This window comes from Rhinoraja longicauda, chromosome 3, assembly GCF_053455715.1.
Source record: "Rhinoraja longicauda isolate Sanriku21f chromosome 3, sRhiLon1.1, whole genome shotgun sequence".
Classification (NCBI taxonomy): Eukaryota; Metazoa; Chordata; class Chondrichthyes; order Rajiformes; family Arhynchobatidae; genus Rhinoraja; species Rhinoraja longicauda.
In genome coordinates this window covers 46,576,497-46,600,273 of record NC_135955.1, presented here as the reverse complement: position 1 = coordinate 46,600,273, position 23,777 = coordinate 46,576,497, and the positions used below count along the sequence as shown (strand labels likewise).

The 23,777-nt window shown below is 41.5% G+C and overlaps 1 protein-coding gene across 1 annotated transcript in view; it reads left to right on the top strand.

Annotated features, from left to right (window-relative positions):
- LOC144592247 (very low-density lipoprotein receptor-like) overlaps positions 1-23,534 on the top strand; it is a 36,427-nt gene extending 12,893 nt beyond the window's left edge. The window contains exons 8-27 of the mRNA XM_078396779.1: positions 1,025-1,144; positions 1,227-1,352; positions 1,735-1,906; positions 2,761-2,985; positions 3,460-3,578; positions 3,650-3,789; positions 5,952-6,093; positions 7,325-7,468; positions 7,795-7,917; positions 9,117-9,491; positions 9,734-9,856; positions 12,344-12,463; positions 14,758-14,877; positions 15,108-15,233; positions 15,579-15,750; positions 18,132-18,356; positions 20,231-20,349; positions 20,430-20,569; positions 21,835-21,976; positions 23,347-23,534. Coding sequence (XP_078252905.1) covers positions 1,025-1,144; positions 1,227-1,352; positions 1,735-1,906; positions 2,761-2,985; positions 3,460-3,578; positions 3,650-3,789; positions 5,952-6,093; positions 7,325-7,468; positions 7,795-7,917; positions 9,117-9,491; positions 9,734-9,856; positions 12,344-12,463; positions 14,758-14,877; positions 15,108-15,233; positions 15,579-15,750; positions 18,132-18,356; positions 20,231-20,349; positions 20,430-20,569; positions 21,835-21,976; positions 23,347-23,534 — 3,161 coding nt within the window. The remainder of the gene's footprint in view (positions 1-1,024; positions 1,145-1,226; positions 1,353-1,734; positions 1,907-2,760; positions 2,986-3,459; positions 3,579-3,649; positions 3,790-5,951; positions 6,094-7,324; positions 7,469-7,794; positions 7,918-9,116; positions 9,492-9,733; positions 9,857-12,343; positions 12,464-14,757; positions 14,878-15,107; positions 15,234-15,578; positions 15,751-18,131; positions 18,357-20,230; positions 20,350-20,429; positions 20,570-21,834; positions 21,977-23,346) is intronic.
- The last annotated feature ends 243 nt before the right edge of the window (positions 23,535-23,777 follow it).

Sequence of the window (23,777 nt, the reverse complement as noted above, 5' to 3'; positions counted from 1 at the left end):
CAGTTTTTGATTGTACTTTCTGCCCCTTGTGACTTAATTTCCTTAAAGATGTTTTGACATCCTCCACTCGACAACTTGGTTTATTTTCTGCCTGCCATGTGGTGAATTTGGTTGTGCCTCGTATCACAAGGATCTGGTGTACCTCTCCTGACGTCTCCTGAATCTCCTCTCTGAACAGAATTACTTCTCGTAACTTGCTACACCTATTCTTGGCATTTGTTCTGGGACTAACTTTTACTCCTGGATCCAAACTGTACATTTGTTCCTTCCTGGACAAAAGGAATTTGAGTTGGGAAGCAAAGCATCCAATCCCATTTGGATTTTTACTGGTTGATCAATTTGGTCTTCAATCTTTCATGCTTGTATTCGATGCTGTGAATTGGTTTAAACCCTTAACTATGATGCCAGTTGGCCTGTCTATGGCAACTGCACTTGTCCAAATGCAGCCTGTTGGTCTTGAACTAATGGTTCCTGCTATAACTAGTTTTGTTATCCAATAATTTGAAGCACTTAATGTGTGTTAATATATGGTCCTCAGTTCTACTACACCAACAAATGATCAAACACCAAAGGTTATTAATTCTTGGATTTGTTGATTGGTCTTGCCTTGTGGCTATTACCAGTGTTGATTGTACAAAAATATTGTTTGTTCATGATATGCTTGTGGTTTAATTTCTCAGGAAGTAGAGTATTTGTGTTGACAATTACCAATCTGTAGGTTTTTTAAATTACCAATTAAATTACCATTTGCAAATTAAACTGGATGTGTGTGAGACCAAGAGTTTTAAGCAGTAGTTGCAGTGAGTTGCAAGAGAACCATTTAAAACCTTGAGGCAGGCTGTAATACAATCGGATGATTTAACTCATTCTTTCAAGGTGTGATAGTTCAGTCAAGATATTCTTATTTAAAGATCAAATTGACTAATAGTGTTTAATAGATTCCGTTCCATTGAAAACATTAACTGAAGTTTATATGGGAAAAAATTATAAACCTCTTGCCTTCCCATCCACCTCTTTTCAATAGGAATAAATGAGTGTTTGGCGAACAATGGTGGTTGCTCTCATATTTGCCGGGATCTTCCTATTGATTTTCAATGTGATTGCCCTGCTGGCTTTGAGCTAGTTGATGACAGAACCTGTGGTGGTAAGTAAGCTGGCGCAGCTCCCTCCCAGCATTTGTATCTGCTGTCCTGTGAATGTGGGAGTAATACTGCTTTCTCCTGCAGATATTAATGAATGCCTGAATTCTGCATTCTGCAGCCAGATTTGCATCAATTTAAAAGGAAGTTATAAATGTGAATGCCATGAAGGGTATCGCATGGATCCAGCTGATGGCACATGCAAGGCATTAGGTAAGTACAAGTCAAATACTGTATTGAAATGACCAGCTATGAAGTTTCGGAGAGTCAAGATTAAATTGCAATAATGATAGATTTAAAGAAAACGTGGGCAACTGCACCACCTCATCCATTTTTTTTGATCCACGAAAAAGGTTGTAGACTGACGTCTGATGCAGTCCTAAACAATAGCCAGAAGACCACTTGATGGACCATTCTATTGCCAGGCCTGGCCTCTAGAATCCATTTAGCCTCAACGTTCTAATGCTAATTTTGACTGAATCGCTCAAATGTCATGAGCCATTGAAGTTGTGATGCAAGCTCTTTTGGATAGCAATGTGTTTTAACTGTTTAATATTTGCATAAATGCCAAAAAGCTGGATTATTCTTTCTTTAGGCAAAGAGCCTTACTTGATTTTCACAAACGGCCATGATATTCGCAAGCTTGGACTGCATCATCTCGAGTACACCCAGGTAGCCATGAGGCTGAGAAATCCTGTAGCACTGGCAGCTGATGTTGCAGAGGAAAGAATATTCTGGGCTGACTTGACACGTCAGGCAATTTTCAGGTAAGCAGAATTGGAAAATGGACTGAGAAGGTGGCTCTACATGTTGTTTAAAATGTGGTGGTCATTGTTTCAGCTGACCTGTATCCTGGGACCAAATACAGGCTCCATGAGAAGTCAATGCTGAGCAAATTGTATTTGTTTTCCCTCAACTAGTTCTTCTATTACAAAGCCTTGCACGATTACCTAGTTAATGCTCTACTTGGGTTTTCCTGGAGTAATCTGAAAATCTACATCCATTATAAATTCCTTCTATAGTAAAGTGTATGAGAGACTGGCTTGTATGCCAGAATGGTGCCTGGTTTATCCAAATGATGCCTGGAGTGAAGACTATGGCTACAGGGAGAGATTGGACATACTTGAATTGTTTTCTCTGGAACACTGGAGGTTGTACCTGAGGTGTATTTTTTTTTAAAATTGAGGCACGGTCAATCTTTTCCCCAGGATGGAAATATTGAAGACTAGAGGGCAAAGCATTTGGCTGAGGAGAGCAAAGTTTCAAAGAGATATGTTGGCCAAAGTTTTTTAGAGGGTGATGAGTGCCTGCAACACTGCTAGGATGGTGGTGGAGGCAGATATGATAGTGGCACCTAAGGGACCTTTGGATAATTGCATGGATATGCAGCAATGGAGTGATATGGATTATGTGCAGACAGATAAGTATTAGTCGTGGCTATATGTTCGGCACAAACATTGTGGCCCTAAGGGCCTAGCTCTGTGATATTCTATGTATGTAGTAGTGCACTTAAAATTGTCTTATCACAGTTTCACACTACAGAACTGCATTATGTTTATTTTGACTGTGCTAAATGTATTAAATTTGCAGGCTGCCACTTATTTGCTTTTGCTTTTCACAGCATGTCCATGAATAAATACCAGGGTATTCTTGGTCATTCTTTGCACGTTAAGAATTTGAGCATTCCCACGGGAATTGCAGTGGATTGGGTCCACAAGCACATCTACTGGACTGATCGCAGTGCTAAAACAATATCTGTGGCTACAATGGATGGATCTAAAAGGAAAACACTTTTTGATGACAAGATGACAGAACCAGCCTCGGTAGCAGTTGATCCATTATCAGGGTATATTATTTTCTTCTTGCCTTGTAGGAAACAAAGCATAATAGTTCAAAGTAATTTTTCACACTAACCCTTCAAAGATGTGGTGTTTCAACTTGTCTGCTTTAATTAAAATGACTTGCCCATCTGTCTCACAACACCATTGTGATCAACTCCAGGAGAATAGGGAATAAAACCATCTAATATTAATTGTCAGTGCATTTGCTGATTGAAAGGGGGAAATAAAAATTGAATAATCTTGCATATGATTGAACAAAATCTAATGAGGGTGCAGATTTTCAAATAGTGGGTAGAGGAGTAAAGAAGGATGTATTTTATGTGACTTTGTTCATAGCGATACCTATCTATTATAATTTGACTGGCTGCATTTGAATCCAATTGTGTCTTGTTAGCCTGTCTGCAGGTTGATCTGTTATCATTAGTTTTCTTTCATTGTTTATTTCAAGTTTTGTCCAAATAAGAATTTTACATTTTTAGATTTATTTACTGGTCTGATTGGGGTGAACCAGCAAAGATAGAGAAAGCAGGAATGAATGGTGTTGGTCGACAGATCCTGGTTGACGTGGAGATTCAGTGGCCAAAAGGCATTGCACTTGGTAAGATTCTTACTTTTATTGAGCACCACCTGCACTTGTAAGCTCAGATTGACACAAATCTTCTTCCCCAGATACTGTGAAGAGTTGTCTCTATTGGGTTGACTCCAAGTTGCACACACTGTCAAGTATAGGCCTGAATGGACAGGATAGAAGAACTGTGCTTTCGTCACCAGATTTCCTTTCTCGACCTTACAGCATTGCAGTATTTGAGGTAAGACTTCTGAAATGTTTTGTTCTAGCTGTCAATGATCTGCCTCTCATATTTATTCACAAACTACATTGCAAATAATGATCCAGAGCTATTCACAGAATTGCACCGAGGGCTTAAGATGCATTAATGCAATTCTTTGTCAGTACTCATAAAACCTCATCACAAATTGGTCAAAGCTTGCAAGTGACAATAAAGTGAATGAAGGAATTTCAATTAATGTGACTACAGGTTCTTAATGTAGTGCTCTGCTGTGTTGTTAAACTCCTGCTTCCCAAACCTGGAACCTCTAGCAGTGAAGTGCCATCCCTTCTACCTACCAGAAATCTGCCTCCACAACATAACATAACATAACATAACATAACAAAACTTTATTGTCACTCGGCACAACACCGAACGAAATTTCAGCAGTCACAGCAAAAAAAGAAAAGAACACAGGACACACGACCCCAACACAAACATCCATCACAGTGACTCCAAACACCCCCTCACTGTGATGGAGGCAACAAACTTCCCCTCTCCTCCCCCCGCACCCACGGACAGACAACTCGACCCCTACCGAGGCAACCGACATGCACAGCCCCCGCAAAGGGATGGAAGGCCCCCCGGCCGAGCCGCCCCGGGCACTGAAACGTCCCGCGGCCGCGCCGGCGATGTTAAGTCCAGCGGCCGAGCCGCGCCGGGCGATGGAAGGCCCCGCGTCCGAGCTGCGCCCTGGGGAAGAGACCTAATAAAAGAAAGGTTTCCCCCGCCCCACCCCCCCCCCCAACACACCCACCCCCCCCCCCCCCCCCCCCACACATACACAGCCAAAAACAAACAAAAACCATCCCAGCACCGACACAAACAAAAAAAAAGAAAAAAAGACAAACAGACTGCCAGAGAGGCGCAGCCGTTAGGCGCAGCCAACTCCTCCACACTGTGCCAGGCAGGTGTTTGGTGAGCACTGGCTCTGTACATCGTAGTCAACAAATGCCAAAGTACATGCAATGTCTTGCCCAGCATAGCCAGGGAACATCAAGGCTAATTGGAAGAAATTTCCAAACCGCCACCAGCCCATTTCCTGCAATACCAGAGGATCAAATACACTCGACCATTGTTACTCCACCATCAAAGATCCATATCCCTCATTTGGGAACATCAGGCCACGTGGCTGAACTCCAAAGGAGATTAGTTATTGACACTATCTGGTCCATCACAGGTACTGACATCCCTACCACACAAGGAAATCAACTGAAGGAGCTGCCTCAAAGGCAGCCAATATTAGACCTCCACCCCTGGCCGTGCTTTTGTGTCGCTACTATTGGGAAGAAGGCAGAGTATCCTGAAAACCATGACCAGCAGTTCAAGAATGATATCCCAGCAACCATCAGCTTCTTCAACATTCCACACTAACCATAACCTCACCAGCTATGACCTTTGGTTTTTACGCTATTATGCTTGCCTATTATTAACTTGTTGAGGTGTTTATTTGTACTGATTTAAGCCTGTTGAGTTGCAACAAGTAAGAATGACATTACTTTGTTGGTACATATGAGAATTCAATTCTACTCTTAAACATTTGACTAAGTAGTTTTGAGCACATAAAAATCAGATATAAGCAATCTGGTTTCTCCTCAGTATTAAATAAGGGGCTGCTTGTATTGTCCTTGGGTTGATAGTCAGGGAAAGACAGCCACAAGATGTCATGGTGACAAACCTTGGAGGGGAGTGATATGGTTTATTCTGTGAAACTTGTACTATGTGCCCCTTAACTTCAAAGTTTTAAACAATAAGCTTATCTCTTAGCTTGGCATTGTTTTAACCCCTTGGAGTTTTTTTGAATTTGCCCACTTCAATTTCCATTAAATATGGGACCTGAATTTGATTTTTTTTCAACTTCCTGAGAAGGAAATGCCAAAACATATTTAGCAGTGAGAGACATCAGATTGTTGGTCCTTGTTATTTCACCTGAAATAGGTTTTCATTTCTCAGCAGGTCAAGCACCATTTAAGGGAATATTGTTGTTCTGGCATGTAAACCCCCCACCCCCACCCCCACCAGCCATAAGCTTCTTGCGAGAAATTTGTTTTTAAATGTTATCCTTTACTGTAGATTACATCTGGTGCATTAGACATGATACTTGATAGAATCTGCAGATGAATAAAATAACTATTTTATTCCAGGATCGTATTTTCTGGTCCGATGAAGCCACTGAAACTATCTATGGAGCTAACAAGTTCACGGGAGCAGACCTTCAGACTTTGGTTTCTAATCTTCAGAAATCTCCCAATCTCCTAATTTATCATGGGTTGATGCAGCCTCTGGGTAAGCAGTTGAATCTAATGAGTTGTCCTTGAACTAGCAGCGTTTGGTTTTTGCCTCATTTTATCCTTCTAAAGTGCCAATATACAGTACTGCTACAGTGCATATTTGAGATGGTTGACTAGTTCCTTGTCGCAAGCCTTATCAAAAACTTTAATATTGTTAAACTTGGCATTGTTTCTAATGTCTTTCGAGAATTGGGCATTCCACAGACCAGTGTTTTAGGGGTTTAACGGATAAGATGAATAAATGTGGCTGTCAAATTAGGGACCATGGGTGGGGTGCTACTGGTAGAGCTGCTGCCTTAGTGCCAGAGACCCAGGGGTTTGATCCTGACCACTGGTACACTCTGTGTGGCGTTTGCACATTATCTCTGTGGCCATGTGGATTTCCTCCAGGAGCTTGAATTTCCTCCCACTTCCAAAACATACAGGTTTGAAGGTTGTTGCCATTGTAAATTGCCCCTAGTGTGTGGGTAATGGATGAGAAAGTGGAATAACATAGAACTAGTGTAGAAACAAGGACTGCAAATGCTGGTTTATACCAAAGATAGACACAAAGTGCTGTAGTAACTTGGCAGGCAACTGTTTGTCTGGAGAAAAAGGATGGGTGATGTTTTGGGTCGGGAAGAGCTGGATGTGAGAAAAGACCAATCAAGACCAGCCACAAATGACCTCTGGCAAGGCGGTGCCTGGTAGGTCCATTTTTGGCTGGGAGTCTACGTTTGGTCTCGTCAATGTACAGGAGCCCACATCGGGACAATGGATGCAGTTGAAGTTAAAGGAGGTACATGTGAACCTCTGTCTAACCTGAAAGGACTGTCGGGGTCCTGACTGCACCCAGGTCCTTCAACCCACAGAGTTCCTGCTGACACTAGTTTACCCATTCACACTAGTTCTACGTTATCCCACTTTCTCATCCAATCCCCATACACTAGGGGCAATTTTAGAGGTCAATTAACGTACAAACGTGCAAACTCAACACAGATAGCACCTGAGGTCAGGATCGAACCTCGGCTCTGGCGCTGTGAGGCAGCAGCTCTACCAATTGTGCCATTCTGATGCCTTTAATAGATCATGGAGTAGAGGGGTGTCTGAAAATCTGTCTGAGGATTTTGGGACATTTGTTGCAGAACATTTAATTGTAAAGTTAACTTGCACGTAATAAACTTGATCTACTTATTGCAGTAGGTTATTATGCCTGACAAATTGCATCTGGACACTTTATTTTGCAGGTAAGAATTGGTGTAATGAATCCTTGGGTGGAGGTTGTGAATACATGTGTCTCCCTGCACCTCAGAAGGATAGTTCCTCTCCAAAGTATTCTTGTGTGTGTCCATTGGGAATGAAAGTGGAGAATGGGCAACGGTGTCGAATAGGTAATTCATTTTAAATTTGACTATTGTTTTTAAATTGCGCTCTTGTTGCAATTCTGAAACAAATTTCAGTGATTTGTTTGACAAAGCAATATATTAAACAAATCTAGGTCTCACACTGGTAACTCTTATGCTTGGTGATTTTGAATAGATATTAATCGAATGCATTGAGTACAGTAGAAATGCATATTCTGTTTCACTGAATCACTAAAGCAGGAAATTCTACAAAATGAAGCTTTTGGCTGACTTTAATTGCATGCTTTTAATGCTGATTGTTAGTGTTTTAAAATACTGAAAATTGTCTTTTGGGGCAACTGTACGTCTTTCAGACACAACAGCTTGTGAATTTCATGAGATCAGCTGTGGCTTTGGATCTCTTCAATGCATTCCTGTCTCCTGGAAATGTGATGGTGAAAAGGACTGTGCAAATGGTGGTGACGAGGAGAACTGTGGTAAGTGATTAGCGGGGTTTGCATCTTATCTGCTCCTATTGCATGAAGGTCATTCTGCAATCACTTTATTTTGCTACAAGTAATCATCTATGAAAAAAATGATTCCCCCAGTTTTAAGTTGATGTGTACTCCAGACACAATACTACATTTTAGCATAGTCTAGAAGTTGGGAGGTCTTGTTGCAGTTGTATAAGATGTTGGTGAGGCTGCATCTAGAGTATTGTGTTCAGTTCTGGGCACCGTTATAAAAAAGATGTTGTCAAGCTGGAAAGGGTACAGAGAAGATTACAACGATGTTGCCAGGGCTAGAGGGTCTAAGCTATAGTGAGAGATTGAGTAGGCTGGGACTATATTCTTTGGAGCGCAGGAGGATGCAGGGTGATCTTATTGAGGTGTATTAAAATCATAAGAGGAATAGATCAGGTAGATGCACAGAGTCTCTTGCCCAGAGTAGGTGAATTGAGGACCAGAGGATGTAAGTTTAAGGTGAGGGGGAAAAGATTTAATAGGAATCTGAAGGGTAACTTTTTCTCACAAAGGGTGGTGGGTGTATGGAACCAGCTGCCAGAGTAGGTAGTTGAGGCATATTTATCCCAATATTTAAGAAACAGTTAGGCAGGTACATGGGTAGGACAATAGACAATAGGTGCAGGAGTAGGCCATTCAGCCCTTCGAGCCAGCACCGCCATTCAATGCGATCATGGCTGATCACTCTCAATCAGTACCCCGTTCCTGTCTTCTCCCCAGATTTGGAGGGATATGGACCAAACGGGCAGATGGGACTAGTGTAGCTGGGAGATGTTGGCCGGTGTGGGCAAGTTGGGTCAAAGTTTCCACACTATCACTTTGACTCCATGACTCTTTAAACATTTTAAGACTAACACCAATGTTGTCATGTGCCATTTGATTTGGTGTAGTAAGCAAGCAAATCCAAAAATTGTTTCCAATTCTTAATGTCGTCATGGATCTGCAAACATTTTGCTACCCAAATCCTATCTCTAAATTTTCAATTAATATGTTCTATTCACTCTTTGAAATTGGAGATTCCATATGAAATTGCAGTGAAGGCTTTCTTTCTGGGAAATGTTCCACGAGGCTGCAGCTTCAATGAAACTATGTTGTAATTATCAATTCTGAATGAGTCCTGATGACTTTTCTCTCCAAGAGCAAAAATATTCATAGCACTTTGTTCTCCCCAGGCACTTCTACTTGTAGTATTCTGGAATTTACTTGCTCAAGTGGCAGGTGCATTTCTCAATCCTTTGTTTGTAATGGTAAAGATGATTGCGGTGATGGAACTGATGAAAGAGGCTGCACTCAATCAATCTGTGGATTACACGAGTTTCAGTGCAGTAGCTTGGAGTGTATCCCCTCAAGTTGGTTGTGTGACAACAACATTGACTGCACAGATAAGTCTGATGAATCGATAGAACACTGTGGCCGCACGCTTCCTTCTGTTCCTTCTACCTGTTCTTTCAATGAGATCCTTTGCAATTCGGGGGAATGCATCCATCGCCAATGGTACTGTGATGGAGATAGTGACTGTAAGGATGGAAGCGATGAAATCAACTGTCGTAAGTGAAAACTATTTACTTCAGCTTTTTTGGGGTAATCAATGACTTCCATGTTGCATTTGCAGAAATGCACTGACAATTTTGGTGGGAAAATTGGTTAACACTTGAACATTGGTGGAATGTGTCTTAGCTTTGAATTACATTTAGGTTTTTTATTGTTCTCAGTTTAAGGTGAGACACTTTACAATCTAAAATTGCACACTGTAAAAACTTTTCTTCACAATACCAATTGTCTTTTTAAGCTCCTCAAACCTGTCGACCAGATTATTTCAGATGTGGTGATGGTTCCTGTATCCGTGGAGGCCGTAAATGTAACGGATATAATGACTGTGCTGATGGCAGTGATGAAATGAATTGTAAAAATGGTAAGAATGTAACGACTTTTAGTATGGCTAGAAGAGAATTTGTAATTGTGAAATGTTTTGACCATTGTCTGACGTCAATGTTTTTCACTAGTGCCAGGCAAAAGGCATGCAACAGGATCTGGAACACTGTCTCCCAAGAGAGTCAAACAAAATTATAGCCTATCACTACATCCCAGTGTATAACTAGTACAATAAAACATAAAAATACAATTTAATAATATGACAAAATATTGCATTGACCCCAAGGGCATAAATCACATAATGGGTCTGAAACGCTAAATGTTTCTCTTATTGTAATATTGCCTGTCCAATTGGGTGTTTCCAGCATTTTTTACATTTTTGTTTCATACTAGACCAAGTGGACCCGTTGGGCCCAAACCTCTCCTGCGTTGGAGCATGACCCTGTCCTCCCCCCCACCTCCCCTCTCTCCTCAACTCCCCTCTTCCTTCTACCCCCTTCCCACCTCCCTCCTCCCCTCCCCTCCTTTTAAAATTTAAAATGTTATATTTTAAAATGTGAATAACTTTAAAAATATAACACCGATTTCAATAAAACTACTTGCATTATCACTAAAATGACAAGATAACAAATGAGAGTTTTAGTATATAGATTTCCAAAAGCATCTTGGCTTTTAATGCATTTTAATCTCAAATTTGAATCGGTGTTGTCTTAAAAAATGCAAAGTCACAAAGCACGGCGACGACTCCTTTTGTCGCCCCCCCCCCCCCCCCCCCCCCCCCCAGCGTTCCCCCCCAAACCGGGTCCTCCATTGTTCTTCCCCTCATGGCGGTCCTCCACGCTCTCATCGACAGTCAACCATGGGTCAACCCACGTGGCACCGCCGCCGCCCCATCGTCGCGAGGCTTCACCACTGCCGCTGCTGAGGTCTCACTGCTGTCGACGCCCCACTTCACGCCTCTGTGGTGTCGACCCGGGCCCCAGCTGTGGGCTCCGTCGGCCGCTTTGCCCAACCCGGGCTTCTACCCGCGAGGCCCCGACCCAGCTTCTATGCGGCGATCTGGGAAACATCGAGACCGCCGCGTCGCAATAAAGGCCTCTGGTCGCGTTCCCAGTCCACAGCAGCGGCCCGTTGGGATGTTATCATATCATATATATACAGCCAGAAACAAGCCTTTTCGGCCCTCCAAGTCCGTGCCGCCCAGCGATCCCCGTACATTAACACTATCCTACACCCACTAGGGACAATTTTTACATTTACCCAGCCAATTAACCTACATACCTGTACGTCTTTGGAGTGTGGGAGGAAACCGAAGATCTCGGAGAAAACCCACGCAGGTCACGGGGAGAACGTACAAACTCCTTACAGTGCAGCACCCGTAGTCAGGATCGAACCTGAGTCTCCGGCGCTGCATTCGCTGTAAAGCAGCAACTCTACCGCTGCGCTACCGTGCCGCTGTGTCGGAAGAAACTGCAGATGCCGATTTATACCGAAGATAGACACAGAATGCTGGAATAACTCAGCGGGATCTCTGGAGCGAAGGAATGGGTGATGTTTCGGATTGAGACCTTTCTTCAGACTAGCGGTGCCGGACAGGTGCTCCGGTGAGCTCCAGGCAGCACTGCACCCCTGGTGGGGGGGGTGAGGGACTGTATCTCGGGGTTGGCGGTTGGGCGGTGACGTGCCAGCTGCCCATTGGTCCGCGCAGTCCCGCCAACAGGTTCAAACTGCGGCAGTTGGGGAGCACCCCTCAGTGGGATGACGATTTCAAGCATTTAGCGCAGGGCCCGTAGCAAATGTTACTATGTTAATCCGGCACTGCCAATGGCTGTACACTCTTAACAGTGAATAGGCTTTTATAGTCAAGTTGAGGGAATGCAATGATTTATTTGATGTTCTCAACTGAAAGTTGAAAAGTAAAATGATAGAAATATTTGTGCGCCATCTACAGAACCAGAATTGATGTACTTGGTCAATGGACATTTATCAAGTAGTTCTGTAGAAATCACTAAAGGATTGGATAGGCTAGAATGTTCCTGATGTTGGGGGAGTCCAGAACTAGGGGTCACAGTTTAAAAATAAGGGGTAGGCCATTTAGGACTGAGATGTAGAAAAACTTCTTCCCCCAGAGAATTGTGAATCTGTGGAATTCTCTGCCACCAAAGGCAGTGGAGGCCAATTCACTGGATGTTACCAAGAGAGAGTTAGATTTAGCTCTTGGGGCTAAATGAATCAAGGGATATGGGGGAAAAAGCAGGAACGGGTTACTGATTTTAGATGATCAACCATGATCATATTGAATGGCAGTGCTGGCTCGAAGGGCCAAATGGCCTACTCCTGCACCTATTTTTCTACGTTTAATTCTATGATCCCCATGGATGCTGCCAGAATTGGGTATTTAAAACACACTGCTTTTTCCTGAACTGGGGAATCTGACTAGGGTGGTGACATCAGTGTATTACACTTCTGAGCATGCAGCAAATGTGGTTTTCTAGGCAATAGATGCACTTTACAATTACTTTTGCAGGTTCAGTGTGTACCATGCCATCGCACTTCAGATGCCAAAGTGGTGAATGCATAGACATCATCAGAGTCTGTAACCACCATCAGGACTGCACAGATCAGAGTGATGAACCCTCTGAATGCAGTAAGTGGCAAATTGAGGTTGTATAAACTGGGAATGTTAATGGTTAAATACTGTACTCAACTTAACTGCAGCAATGAATCATGAGAGCCCAAAGTAAAGAACAAATAATATTCCTTCCAGTGAGTAATTTAGTACATAGTTCCTTTTATATTAACCAGTGGCACCTCAACCCATATTCCATGCAATTTAAATTCTAAAGAGCTTGAGGCAATATATCATGTTTGTGAGGTTATCCACTTTGCAATATATCAATAAATGTGAGGTTATCCTATCCACTTTGGCGGCAAGAACAGGAAAGCAGAGTATTACCTGAATGGTGACCGATTGGGAGAAGGGGAGATGCAACGTGACCTGGGTGTCATGGTGCACCAGTCATTGAAAGCAAGCATGCAGGTGCAGCAGGCAGTGAAGAAAGCGAATGGTATGTTGGCATTCATAGCAAGAGAATTTGAGTTTAGGAGCAGGGAGGTTCTGCTGCAGTTGTACAGGGCCTTGGTGAGACCGCACCTAGAGTATTGTGTGCAGTTTTGGTCTCCTAACCTGAGGAAAGACGTTCTTGCCTTAGAGGGAGTACAGAGAAGGTTCACCAGATTAATCCCTGGGATGGCGGGACTTGCATATGAGGAAAGACTGGATAGATTGGGCTTGTACTCGCTGGAATTTAGAAGACTGAGGGGGGATCTTATAGAAACATATAAAATTCTTAAGGGGTTGGAGAGGCTAGATGCGGGAAGATTGTTCCCGATGTTGGGGGAGTCCAGAACCAGGGGTCACAGCTTAAGGATAAGGGGGAAGTCTTTTAGGACCGAGATGAGAAAACATTTTTTCACACAGAGTGGTGAGTCTGTGGAATTCTCTGCCACAAAAGGTAGTTGAGGCCAGTTCATTGGCTATATTTAAGAGGGAGTTAGATGTGGCCCTTTTTGCTAAAGGGATCAGGGGGTATGGAGAGAAGGCAGGTACAGGTTACTGAGCTGGATGATCAGCCATGATCATATTGAATGGCGGTGCAGGCTCGAAGGGCCGAATGGCCTACTCCTGCACCTATTTTCTATGTTTCTATGTTTACATTTTTTAATAACAATATTTAGACCATTAAATTGTTTCCTAAACAGTATAGTTCTGGCCATTGTATTAAAATATGAGAATATTAATACGCAGGGAATAGAATACACTAGTGGGCCTACCACTTCCTGATCATGTGTTGCCTGAAACTGCTACATGATCGTACATTCAAGCACCCACTTTTTATATAAACTCCTTTTGCACTTTGTGCTCTTATACTTAAGTTGCTTTAAGCCGAATTTCCAATACTCTGTTTTAAGATGTCCTTTTATTTCTTGAGTTACTAAGATGTGCACATTTTAAATGAAGTGATTAGAAAAGGTAATTAGTCTAAAAAAAAGTAATTAAACCTCCAATCGCATCAAAAAATATCTTGTCACCTTGTTGGTCTATTTTTTCTTGCTGAAATAATATTGTCCATCTTCAATCTATCTTTACTAATTTGTCCACATGCTCGTGTAAGATTTGCATTCACTGCTTTCCCACTTGCCTAAGCATGGATGCTTCGCTATGTCCCCAGAAAGGATTTTAAATGTAGCCTTGGCACTTGTTTATAGCACTTCTAGAATCCTTGCAAGTTGTGTCCAGCTCATTACTTCTGGATATTGCCTTGTGGCAGTTTGTTGAAAATCCAAATTTGTTATGTGCAGATCTTATCTGCTAATCTAGATCTGCAAAATGTACAAAGTAAATTTCCTTTAACCATTCCTTAATCCAACAGCCACCCCACCCCACAAAAACCTTTGTGGATGTAATGACCTACTTACTGCTTTCAATGGTGCTTAAGTGAGATGGTGAAGTTGCACTAATTGGATCACTGCATAACATCATTCTGAAGTATTCTGGTTAATTATGCATTGCCAGTAACTAATTGGATTTCTAGCTAGGAGTCGCTGATTTTGATTTGGAAACTTGACTAAGCGCATTGCTTACTGAAGTTGTTCAGTAGTTGCCATAATGTAGCAGGGGTTAGGTCCCCCTATAATTTCTACACTTTGAAATGCAGGCATGTGTTTAGATATTCAATCACTGTCCCTCAATAGTATTTTTTTATTCCTGCACAAGCAATGTGTCATGTTTTAAAATCTTCAGTAGAACTACTTGGCCTGTACCTTAAAACAATCCCACAATATCCCGATTACTAGAGATTGATTAGAATGTGTACAGTTTCATGTTGATCTGATCTATTTGATTTTGTGGCTTCAAGTGATCATGCTACATTTTCGCAGATGTGAATGAATGTCTATTGAAGAATGGTGGATGTTTGCACATTTGCAATGATCTTATAATTGGCTACAAATGTGGATGCCTTCCTGGTTTTGAGCTGTATGACGAGAGATTCTGCAGAGGTAAATTTTCACCGTATTTTAATTATAATGCTTAAAGCCTCTGATTTTGAGATTAATGGGTTAATTGGCAATTATAAATTCCCTCGTGCAGCTTGGGTGGGGTACACATTGAGAGCAATGCAAGAGAAATGAGTATAGATGGGTACTTAAAGGTTGGCACAGATGTGAGTTGCAGACCTTATTTCCTTCTGTTTAACCAATAACTATGAATATTGGTTATCTGTCTCTAGACATTGACGAATGTCAAAATCCTGCTGCCTGCAGCCAAACTTGCTTCAACAATGTGGGAAGTTATGAATGCCTATGTCACAAAGGGTATCGCATGGATCCAGCAAAGGGGAATTGTAAGGCAAAGGGTAAGGAGAACAGTTATTCAAGCTACCTTTTTAAGTCTAAGGTACTGTTTGAGTAAAAAATTATTATGTTAAAACACTACCTTTTGTTCTTCAACAATGAGGCACCATTGTTGCAGATTTGCTTTTAGCAAAGCTTGACTGCCTTGGGCAAAACTGTTTAAAATTGCAGTAGGTATAGTTAAAGTGGTCCTCTGAGAATGGGATCTATTTTAAATGGAGTACTCTTGAATAGTTACTGGTTTGCCAAGTTACGAATGAATTATTACTGGTGTTGAGCCTGCTTTTGTAATTTGGAAAAGTTAATATTTTTTCCCTGCTTTGACTTCAAAACTTATCTTTTTGTAGGGGAAGAACCTTATTTGCTTTTCACCAACCATCATGATATTAGGAAAATTGGATTGCACAAAATGGAGTACACTGAGATAGAGTGGCAATTGCGAAATGCTGTGGCAGTCGATGTTGATGTTGCAACACAGACCATGTTCTGGACTGACTTGACACAGCAAGCAATCTTTAGGTATGTTTCTGCTTTTAAACTTGAACCCTTTCAAGACTTGACAGTGATCATAATATGGCTGACAAATAATGTATTGAGATGCCTTCCTTTTATCTCGAAGTAGACTTGCATTGATTTGGTGTCCAGATCCATTATACCACAATGCTTGGTTAAAAGTGTTCCCACTTACTCTAGAATTGGAAAATTTTGACATGACATAATTCAGCCCAGTATCCAGTTTTTTTTCTGGGGGGAGGGGTAAAGTGTGAGAGGAAGAGGGGAAGAGAGATGGTGCGAAGGGAGCAATGTCACCTTGCTTTATCCAACTTCCGCACGTGACAGCGCTGATAACTTTAAAAAGTACTTGCATGTGAGGATTTGGCATCAATCACCCACGTCCCTCACACAATATTCTAGACATACAACAATGATTTTCTTTTTCCCTTTTTGCTACTTTAAAATCAATGGATATGTATTTAAAGCAAAGAATTGCACATGCTAGAACTTGGGCAGCATTTATTCATTTTGATCTGAAAATTTGACTATCTCCACATGCTGCTGAGTATCTGCTGCATTTTGGTAACCCTCTAAATTGGAATACCTTGAGTTCTCTACTGCCTTGATTCAGATATGCACACTATAGCATGAAAGCATCTTTTTAAAAAATATATTGCTACAATTTTCCATCCTCCATCTCCTCTAGTGCAATCTATTCTATCATGTAATGTCCAAAATTTTTTTTTTTTTAAACCTTTCCATTATAAATTCTAATCTTGTATTCTATTCTTCTGCCAGTTGTAATCTGCACGCTCTTCCCTACCTTGTTAAGATCTTTAGGTTGCAGTCAGAATCCTTTGATCCACACCATCATTCCTCTTATTTGTAGTTTTCTCGTAGAATTTCCCAAATGCAGTCTTGCACTTCATTAAATTAAATTCCATTTCTCTTTCGGCTCATGGTTAGATCTGCATTTCAGCTTTCCTCAAAGCTGATCACAAATATTTGTTTATATCATTTGAAACCTGTCATGCCCCTATGAATTAACATCATTAATATTCATAAAACATAGGGACTGAGCCTTGTTCTTCCATTAGAAACAAAATTAACAGTAGTCATTACTTTTTGCTGTCTGTTGCTGACAGGATACAGACTGCCTTTGTCTCTTGGATTCCATTAAACAGCCTGCCATGTGGGACCTTGTTGAAACCTTGCTCCTAGTAGATTTGATGCCCAGGATGCTTTGTTTTTTTGTCCCAAAGTGAACACATTTTAGATGCTCTTTTTTTCCATTAACGCTAAACATTCCTTTAAATGAAGATTGACACATTCTGCATGTCTTCCTGTTGTAAATGGGCAAGGTATATAGGATTGAACTTTTGAAGTGATTTCATTTTGGTATGTATTCAGATGTTGTTTATTATAACTAATGGATTTATTCAGTCTGAAATTAATTTGTGTAAAGCTTTTAAGTTGACGACAATCTTCTTGGTTTTGGACAAGTAACCTTGACCGATCCTAGCATGGCACTCTCCTTATTAACCTGAATTCTCTTCTGAGATCAGCCCTTTATTTTTATGTCAATAACAGTAAAATGATGCAGTTTTGTTCAATGAATATCATGAACACTAATTCTAATGCATGAACTTTAGAAGCACTTGACTTTTGTGCCTAGAAGTTTTGTGCCTGAAGCCAATGATTTGACTCCAGTCCTGCTTTTTATGCTACAACTGAGAAACCTGACAATCCTCCATTGCATCCATTTGAGTTGGTACCTCTTTAAATGTAGCATTTAAATGTTGGGTTACAGTTATACAAGATATTGGTGAGGCTGCATTTGGAGTGTTCTGTCCAGTTTTGGTCACCCTACTATAGGAAGGATGTTAAGCTGGAAAGGGTGCAGGGAAGAAGTACAAGAATGTTGCCAGGACTTGAGGGCCTGAACTATAGGGAAGAGGTTGGGCAGGCTAGGACTTTATTTCTTGGAACACTGGAGGATTATGGGTGATCTTGGGTGTGTAAGGTCATGTGGGGAATAGATAGGGAAAATGCAGTCGTTTACCCAAAGTAGGAAAATCGAGAACCTGAGGGCATAGGTTTGAGGGATGAGAGGAAAGATTTAATGGGATCCTGAGGGGCAATTATTTTCTGATGATGATGATATGATATGGAACAAGCTGCCAGAGGAAGCAGTTGAGAAAAGTACTGTGGCAATATTTAAAAGGCATTTCCACCGATATGTGGGTAGAAAAGGTTTGGAGGGATATGGGCCAAACACAGGCTGGTCGGACTAGTGTAGATGGAGAATTTTGGATGGCATGGGCAAGTTGGGCAGATGGGCCTGTTTGTATGCTGAATGACTCTAAATAGACAAGCTCTAATTGGCATAATTTAACTCCCAACAGTGCATCCATGGATAAAAATGCAAAATCTGTGCGTAAGTCCAACATAGTCAAAGATCTAGGAGCTCCTGAAGGTATTGCTGTGGACTGGATCTATAAACATCTTTACTGGACTGATTGTGGCACAAAGACAATCTCTGTTGTGAAGTTTGATGGAACAAAAAGAAAAATCCTCTTTGATGCAGACCTAAGGGAACCAACGTCCATAGCTGTTAATCCACTCGCTGGGTAATTAAATTTGCTGCACATTACTAATCATTGATAACGAGAAACTTGTTTTGAACTGAGTGCGGTCACTTTGGCTTAATTGTTTAAATTGCGATCCATAGCAATCTTTTGCCCATTCCCAAATTATCTTAAATTCTGTCATGAGTAATTGGGGAAACTAGTTTAGCGTTAAGTATATACAGAGGATGGTAATGTGAAATTATTAACAGCTGAAATTTTAAGATGTGAACTTTATTTGGAAACGTTAAAAGCTGATTTTTTTTTAAAGCAGATTGAGGGTGTGGGATTAAATCTGAGTTGAAATGAATTGGATTTGAATAAAATGGCTGGCTCTGGCCACCCCTGGCTCTGCTGGGGAATTTGGCAGGTAGAGTATCTGGTTTTTTTTGGGGGGGGGGGGCAGGGGAGTTGATATTTCAGGTGAGACTAGTCCTTGGGATTGGTGTTTGTTATCCCTCGGTCTGTGTAGGATAGAAACATCCAATCTGACCTTGGGGAATATACTTGTAATCTTGAATGCTGAGATGTGCAGCATTGGCTTGGAGTGAACTTTTTTTGGCCTTCCAATTGTCATTAAAATTACTGAACTTCAATAAAAGCTACTCCAGGTGCAGCAGGCAGTGAAGAAAGCGAATGGTATGTTGGCATTCATAGCGAGGGGATTTGAGTATAGGAGCAGGGAGGTTCTGCTGCAGTTGTACAGGGCATTGGTGAGACCACACTTGGAGTATTGCGTACAGTTTTGGTCTCCTAATCTGAGGAAAGACATTCTTGCCATAGAGGGAGTACAGAGAAGGTTCACCAGATTGATTCCTGGGATGGCAGTCCTTTCATATGAAGAAAGACTGGATAGACTCGGCTTGTACTCGCTGGAATCTAGAAGATTGAGGGGGGATCTTATAGAAACTTACAAAATTCTTAAGGGGTTTGACAGGCTAGATGCAGGAAGATTGTTCCCAATGTTGGGGAAGTCCAGAACAAGGGGTCACAGTTTAAGGATAAGAGGGAAGTCTTTTAGGACCGAGATGAGAAAGTTTTTTTTTCACACAGAGTGGTGAATCTGTGGAATTCTCTGCCACAGAAGGTAGTTGAGGCCACTTCATTGGCTATATTTAAGAGGGAGTTAGATGTGGCCCTTGTGGCTAAAGGGATCAGGGGGTCTGGAGAGAAGGCAGGTACGGGATATGGAGTTGGATGATCAGCCATGATCATATTGAATGGCGGTGCAGGCTCGAAGGGCCGAATGGCCTACTCCTGCACCTATTTTCTATGCTTTTATGTTTCTATGTTTCTATTCTTTAAAAATGGGTCATCGACTGTTACAAAGCGATGTTTTTGTAGTTTATGGGCCTTTAAAAAAAAAAGGCGGCAAGGTGACACAACGGTAGAGTTGCTGCCTTACAATGCCAGAGACCCAGGTTCTATCCTGACCACGGGTGCTGTCTGTACGTAGTGTGTATGTTCTCCCTGTGGCCGCGTGGGTTTTCCCCGGGTACTCCAGTTTTCTCCCACACTCCAAAGACGTACATGTTTGTAGATTAATTGGCTTTGGTAAAGATTGTAAATTTTCCCTAGTGTTTAGGATAGTGCTAGTGTATGAGCATCGCTGATCAGCGCAGATATGATGGGCCGAAGGGCCTGTTTCCACGCTGTGTATCTGAACTAAACTAAAATTTGTTATTTTCATTCTTTGCTTTTAATTAAAATCATGCCATGTTTTTAACAACATTCATTCTTTTATCATTTTAGATTTCCAGCATCAACTTTTTTTTCAGTTGGCCTACTCCTGCACCTATTTTCTATGTTTCTATGTTTCTATATTATTAATTTTGGGTTGCCATTCTGAATTATTTTAATGACCATTCTTTTTCAAGGTTTGTTTACTGGTCAGACTGGGGTGAGCCAGCAAAGATTGAAAAAGCAGGAATGAATGGTTATGACCGTAGCCTTCTGGTTTCTAAAGACATTGAATGGCCACATGGCATTGCTTTTGGTAAGTAGGCTGACAATTGTAACTAGACTAGTAAAATACTAGTTTTATTGTGTAATGCTGTGCATTTTTCGTCCTTGCAGATCTGGTGAAAGGTCGTCTCTATTGGGTTGACTCAAAACTCTACACATTATCAAGTGTAGACTTGAATGGTGAAGACAGAAGAATCATCTTGGTGTCAAAGGAATTCCTGGGTCACGCCCTTGCAATTACTATATTTGAGGCAGGTTTAGGTGCATCTTTCCCATCTGTTAATGCATTTGTCTGACTTGTTTCTCTGTTATTCTCTACATCCAAAATTAGTCCAGTAACTTGTGTCCATTAAAGCCCATTGATTTCCATCTTTCCTATTCTAATTTCATCACTTGTGTCCTGTGAGGATTCTGTCCCATACTCCCAGGGTCTCCATTGATTATGGTCAAGTACTTTAACTAGTGCTTCTAGTCTCTTCCTTCCCTCCACCCGCACATCAAACCAAAGCTGTCATCTCACAGGCTAGACCTCATCCTTTCCGTTGTTAGTATTCTGAAGACCCCTGATGCGTTCTTCTCAGTATCGTTATCAAAAGCACGCATTGAGTGGGAGACCATAACAGGACACGTCTGGACACAAGATCGCCATTTTAACACTGTGTATTTTCGCAATGTGCAGGGCAGCTTTACCATATTGTTGCATGTATACATCACAACCCCCTCTTCTGAACAATAGGCAGCATGCAGAAACTTTCAATGTGAAAGGCTGCATTGCAAATATTAGCTATTTAAAGCATGGTCTAGAATTCCACCCTTATCAATGTTTTACTTTCTGCTCAATGTGAACTGTACTATTCTCTGGACAATTGCGGGGGGGGGGGGGGGGGGGAGGGGGAAGGTTGGTGTTTGCAAAAAACCTTGGAATGAATAAGTGAAATTGATCAGGATTAAGGCTTCTGAAGGAAGATGCATAATTAACTTTAATAGCAGGGGTTGATAAGATCAACCTTTAGCTACTCAGTTGAAGTAAGTGCTGACTTCGATCAAATTGTAGGTCACTATTTTGTCTTTAAGTTGCAGAGGTCTTGAATTGATAACAATAATTGAAGATTCAAGTTTAGTTTAGAAATACAGCGTGGAAACAGGCCCTTCGGCCCACCGAGTCTGCACCGACCAGCGATTCCCGCACATTAACACTACGCTACACACGAGTGACAAATTACACACACACCAAGCCAATTAACCTACAAACCTGTACGTCTTTGGGGTGTGGGGAAACCAGAAAAGTTCTGAGAAAACCCACACGGTCACAGGGAGAACGTATAAACTCTGTACAGACAGCACCCATAGTCAGGATCGAACCCAGGTCTCTGATGATGCAAGTGCTCTAAGGCAGCAACTCTACCGCTGCCCCGCCCAAGTTGTGCATTAAGCGATTACCATTTTTATCAGTTTTTAAATGGGGAAAATGCCATGCATTTATGTTAACAATTTTGATCTTGCTGTCTTATTTCAGGATAATGTGTTCTGGATTGACGGAGAAAGAAAAGCACTTTATGGAGCCAACAAATTTACAGGTTCTGATACAAGGCTTTTGGCCTCGAACCTTCAGGACCCGCGTGACCTCGTTGCATATCATAGGCTGACTCAACCATCAGGTAAACTTTGACAGTATTTTTTTTACTTGATATAATTTGTTGTACCTTTGTTGAGACTCTGGACGGACCACAAGTACACGTGTGTAAAAGGTTACAATGCTGGAGCTCAACTCCAGGCTGTTTATTCCGTGGCCACCTGGAACCAGAGTTGCCACCTAATCACATCATTACCTTATATACACATTACTACACAGGCAAACAAAGTAGTCCTTGTGCTACAACAAAGTAGTCCCTACAATATCACAACATCCCCCTTGTCTTATATAAAATCTTTGTTTTGTCTACTTTTGTTTGCTTGGGTTTTTCCTTTATCCTTCTAGGGCTAAAATATATTTAACAAACACAACTAAAACACAATTCCTTTTTTTGCCTTCATGGTGGTCACTCCTCAGCAGGAGTTCACTCATTGCCGGGTGGTCACTCATCTCCGGGTGGTCACTCATCTCCGGGTGGTCACTCATCTCCGGGTGGTCACTCTTGGGTTTATTATTGCATGTACCAAGGTACAGTGAAAAGCTTTGTTTTACATGCTATCCAAACGGGTCAGATATTCCATACACATACAATCTAGTCAAACTAGAGTACAATAGATAAAGGGAAAAGAAAGGGTGCAGGATATCGTTCTCAGCATTGTAGCGCATCAGATCCATAGACAAAGCCCAATGGGGCAGAGGCAGTAACCTAGCTTATGGAAAGACTATTCAGAAGCCTGACAACAGATGGGAAGAAGCTCTGGAACAAGCTTTCATGCTTCTGTACCTTCTGCTGGATGGGAGCCGTGTGAAGGAAGGATAGGTCTTTTATGTTGGCTGTTTTTCTGAGACAGTGTAAGGTGCATAAAGTTGCAGTTGGTTTTGTTCAATTCATGTCTTTGTGTACATTTCAAATATCCCAACATGGTGTCCATTTCTTGACTGTGAGGCTTTATATTTTTGATCTTCATTTGAGATAACCTAGGCTACTTCCTCCCCACCCATGAACAACCGGATTACTTGGCAGCTTTCTTCCTGGCAGTGGACATGACCAACACTACCAATGCAACATTTGCATTGTCCTTCATTTTAAGGACTGAAAAATATGTTCAGTATTCAACCAATGTTTTGCTTTTGACCTTGTGTTTGAAAGGCCCATATTTTAAGGTGTCTTTTAAATTTGTCAGCAGTTCCTCTGCCATTTTTGTCAATAGCTTGGCACAGATAATAAAATTTTGCCCTTGCCTGCCAGCAACAAGATGTTTGGAAAAAGATTCACTACCAATTTCTCACTGGAGTCAATAATTTGGTTTACTGAATTTTAGTTCTATATATAATATATAATAACTGGTTTGGTGGTTAAAAGATCAATTGCAAATGGGGTTTGTTTATCCATAGGCATAAACTGGTGTGAAAATCTGAAGACTGGAAGCTGTGAATACATGTGTCTTCCAGCTCCACAAACTGACAGACAATCTCCCAAGTATACATGTGTGTGTCCATCTGGGTTGGAGCTGGAAAAGGACGGACATCACTGCAGGATGGGTATATGTGAGTTTCTCCTTTATCCACTTGATCTAACCTAGATTTGTAGGAAGGAACTGCAGATGCTGGTTTAAACCAAAGATAGACACAAAATGCCGGAGAGATGCTGCCTGTCCCGCTGAGTTACTCGAACATTTTGTGTCTATCTTTGTTCTAACCTAGAGTTCCAGGAGCAAGGTATTGATTTAAGACATTACCACTTGGCAGTCTAAATAATGACACAAGGTTAATTTTCTGAATTTAATTGTGATTTGGGATCGTGAACTAGATGTTAATGATTTGTC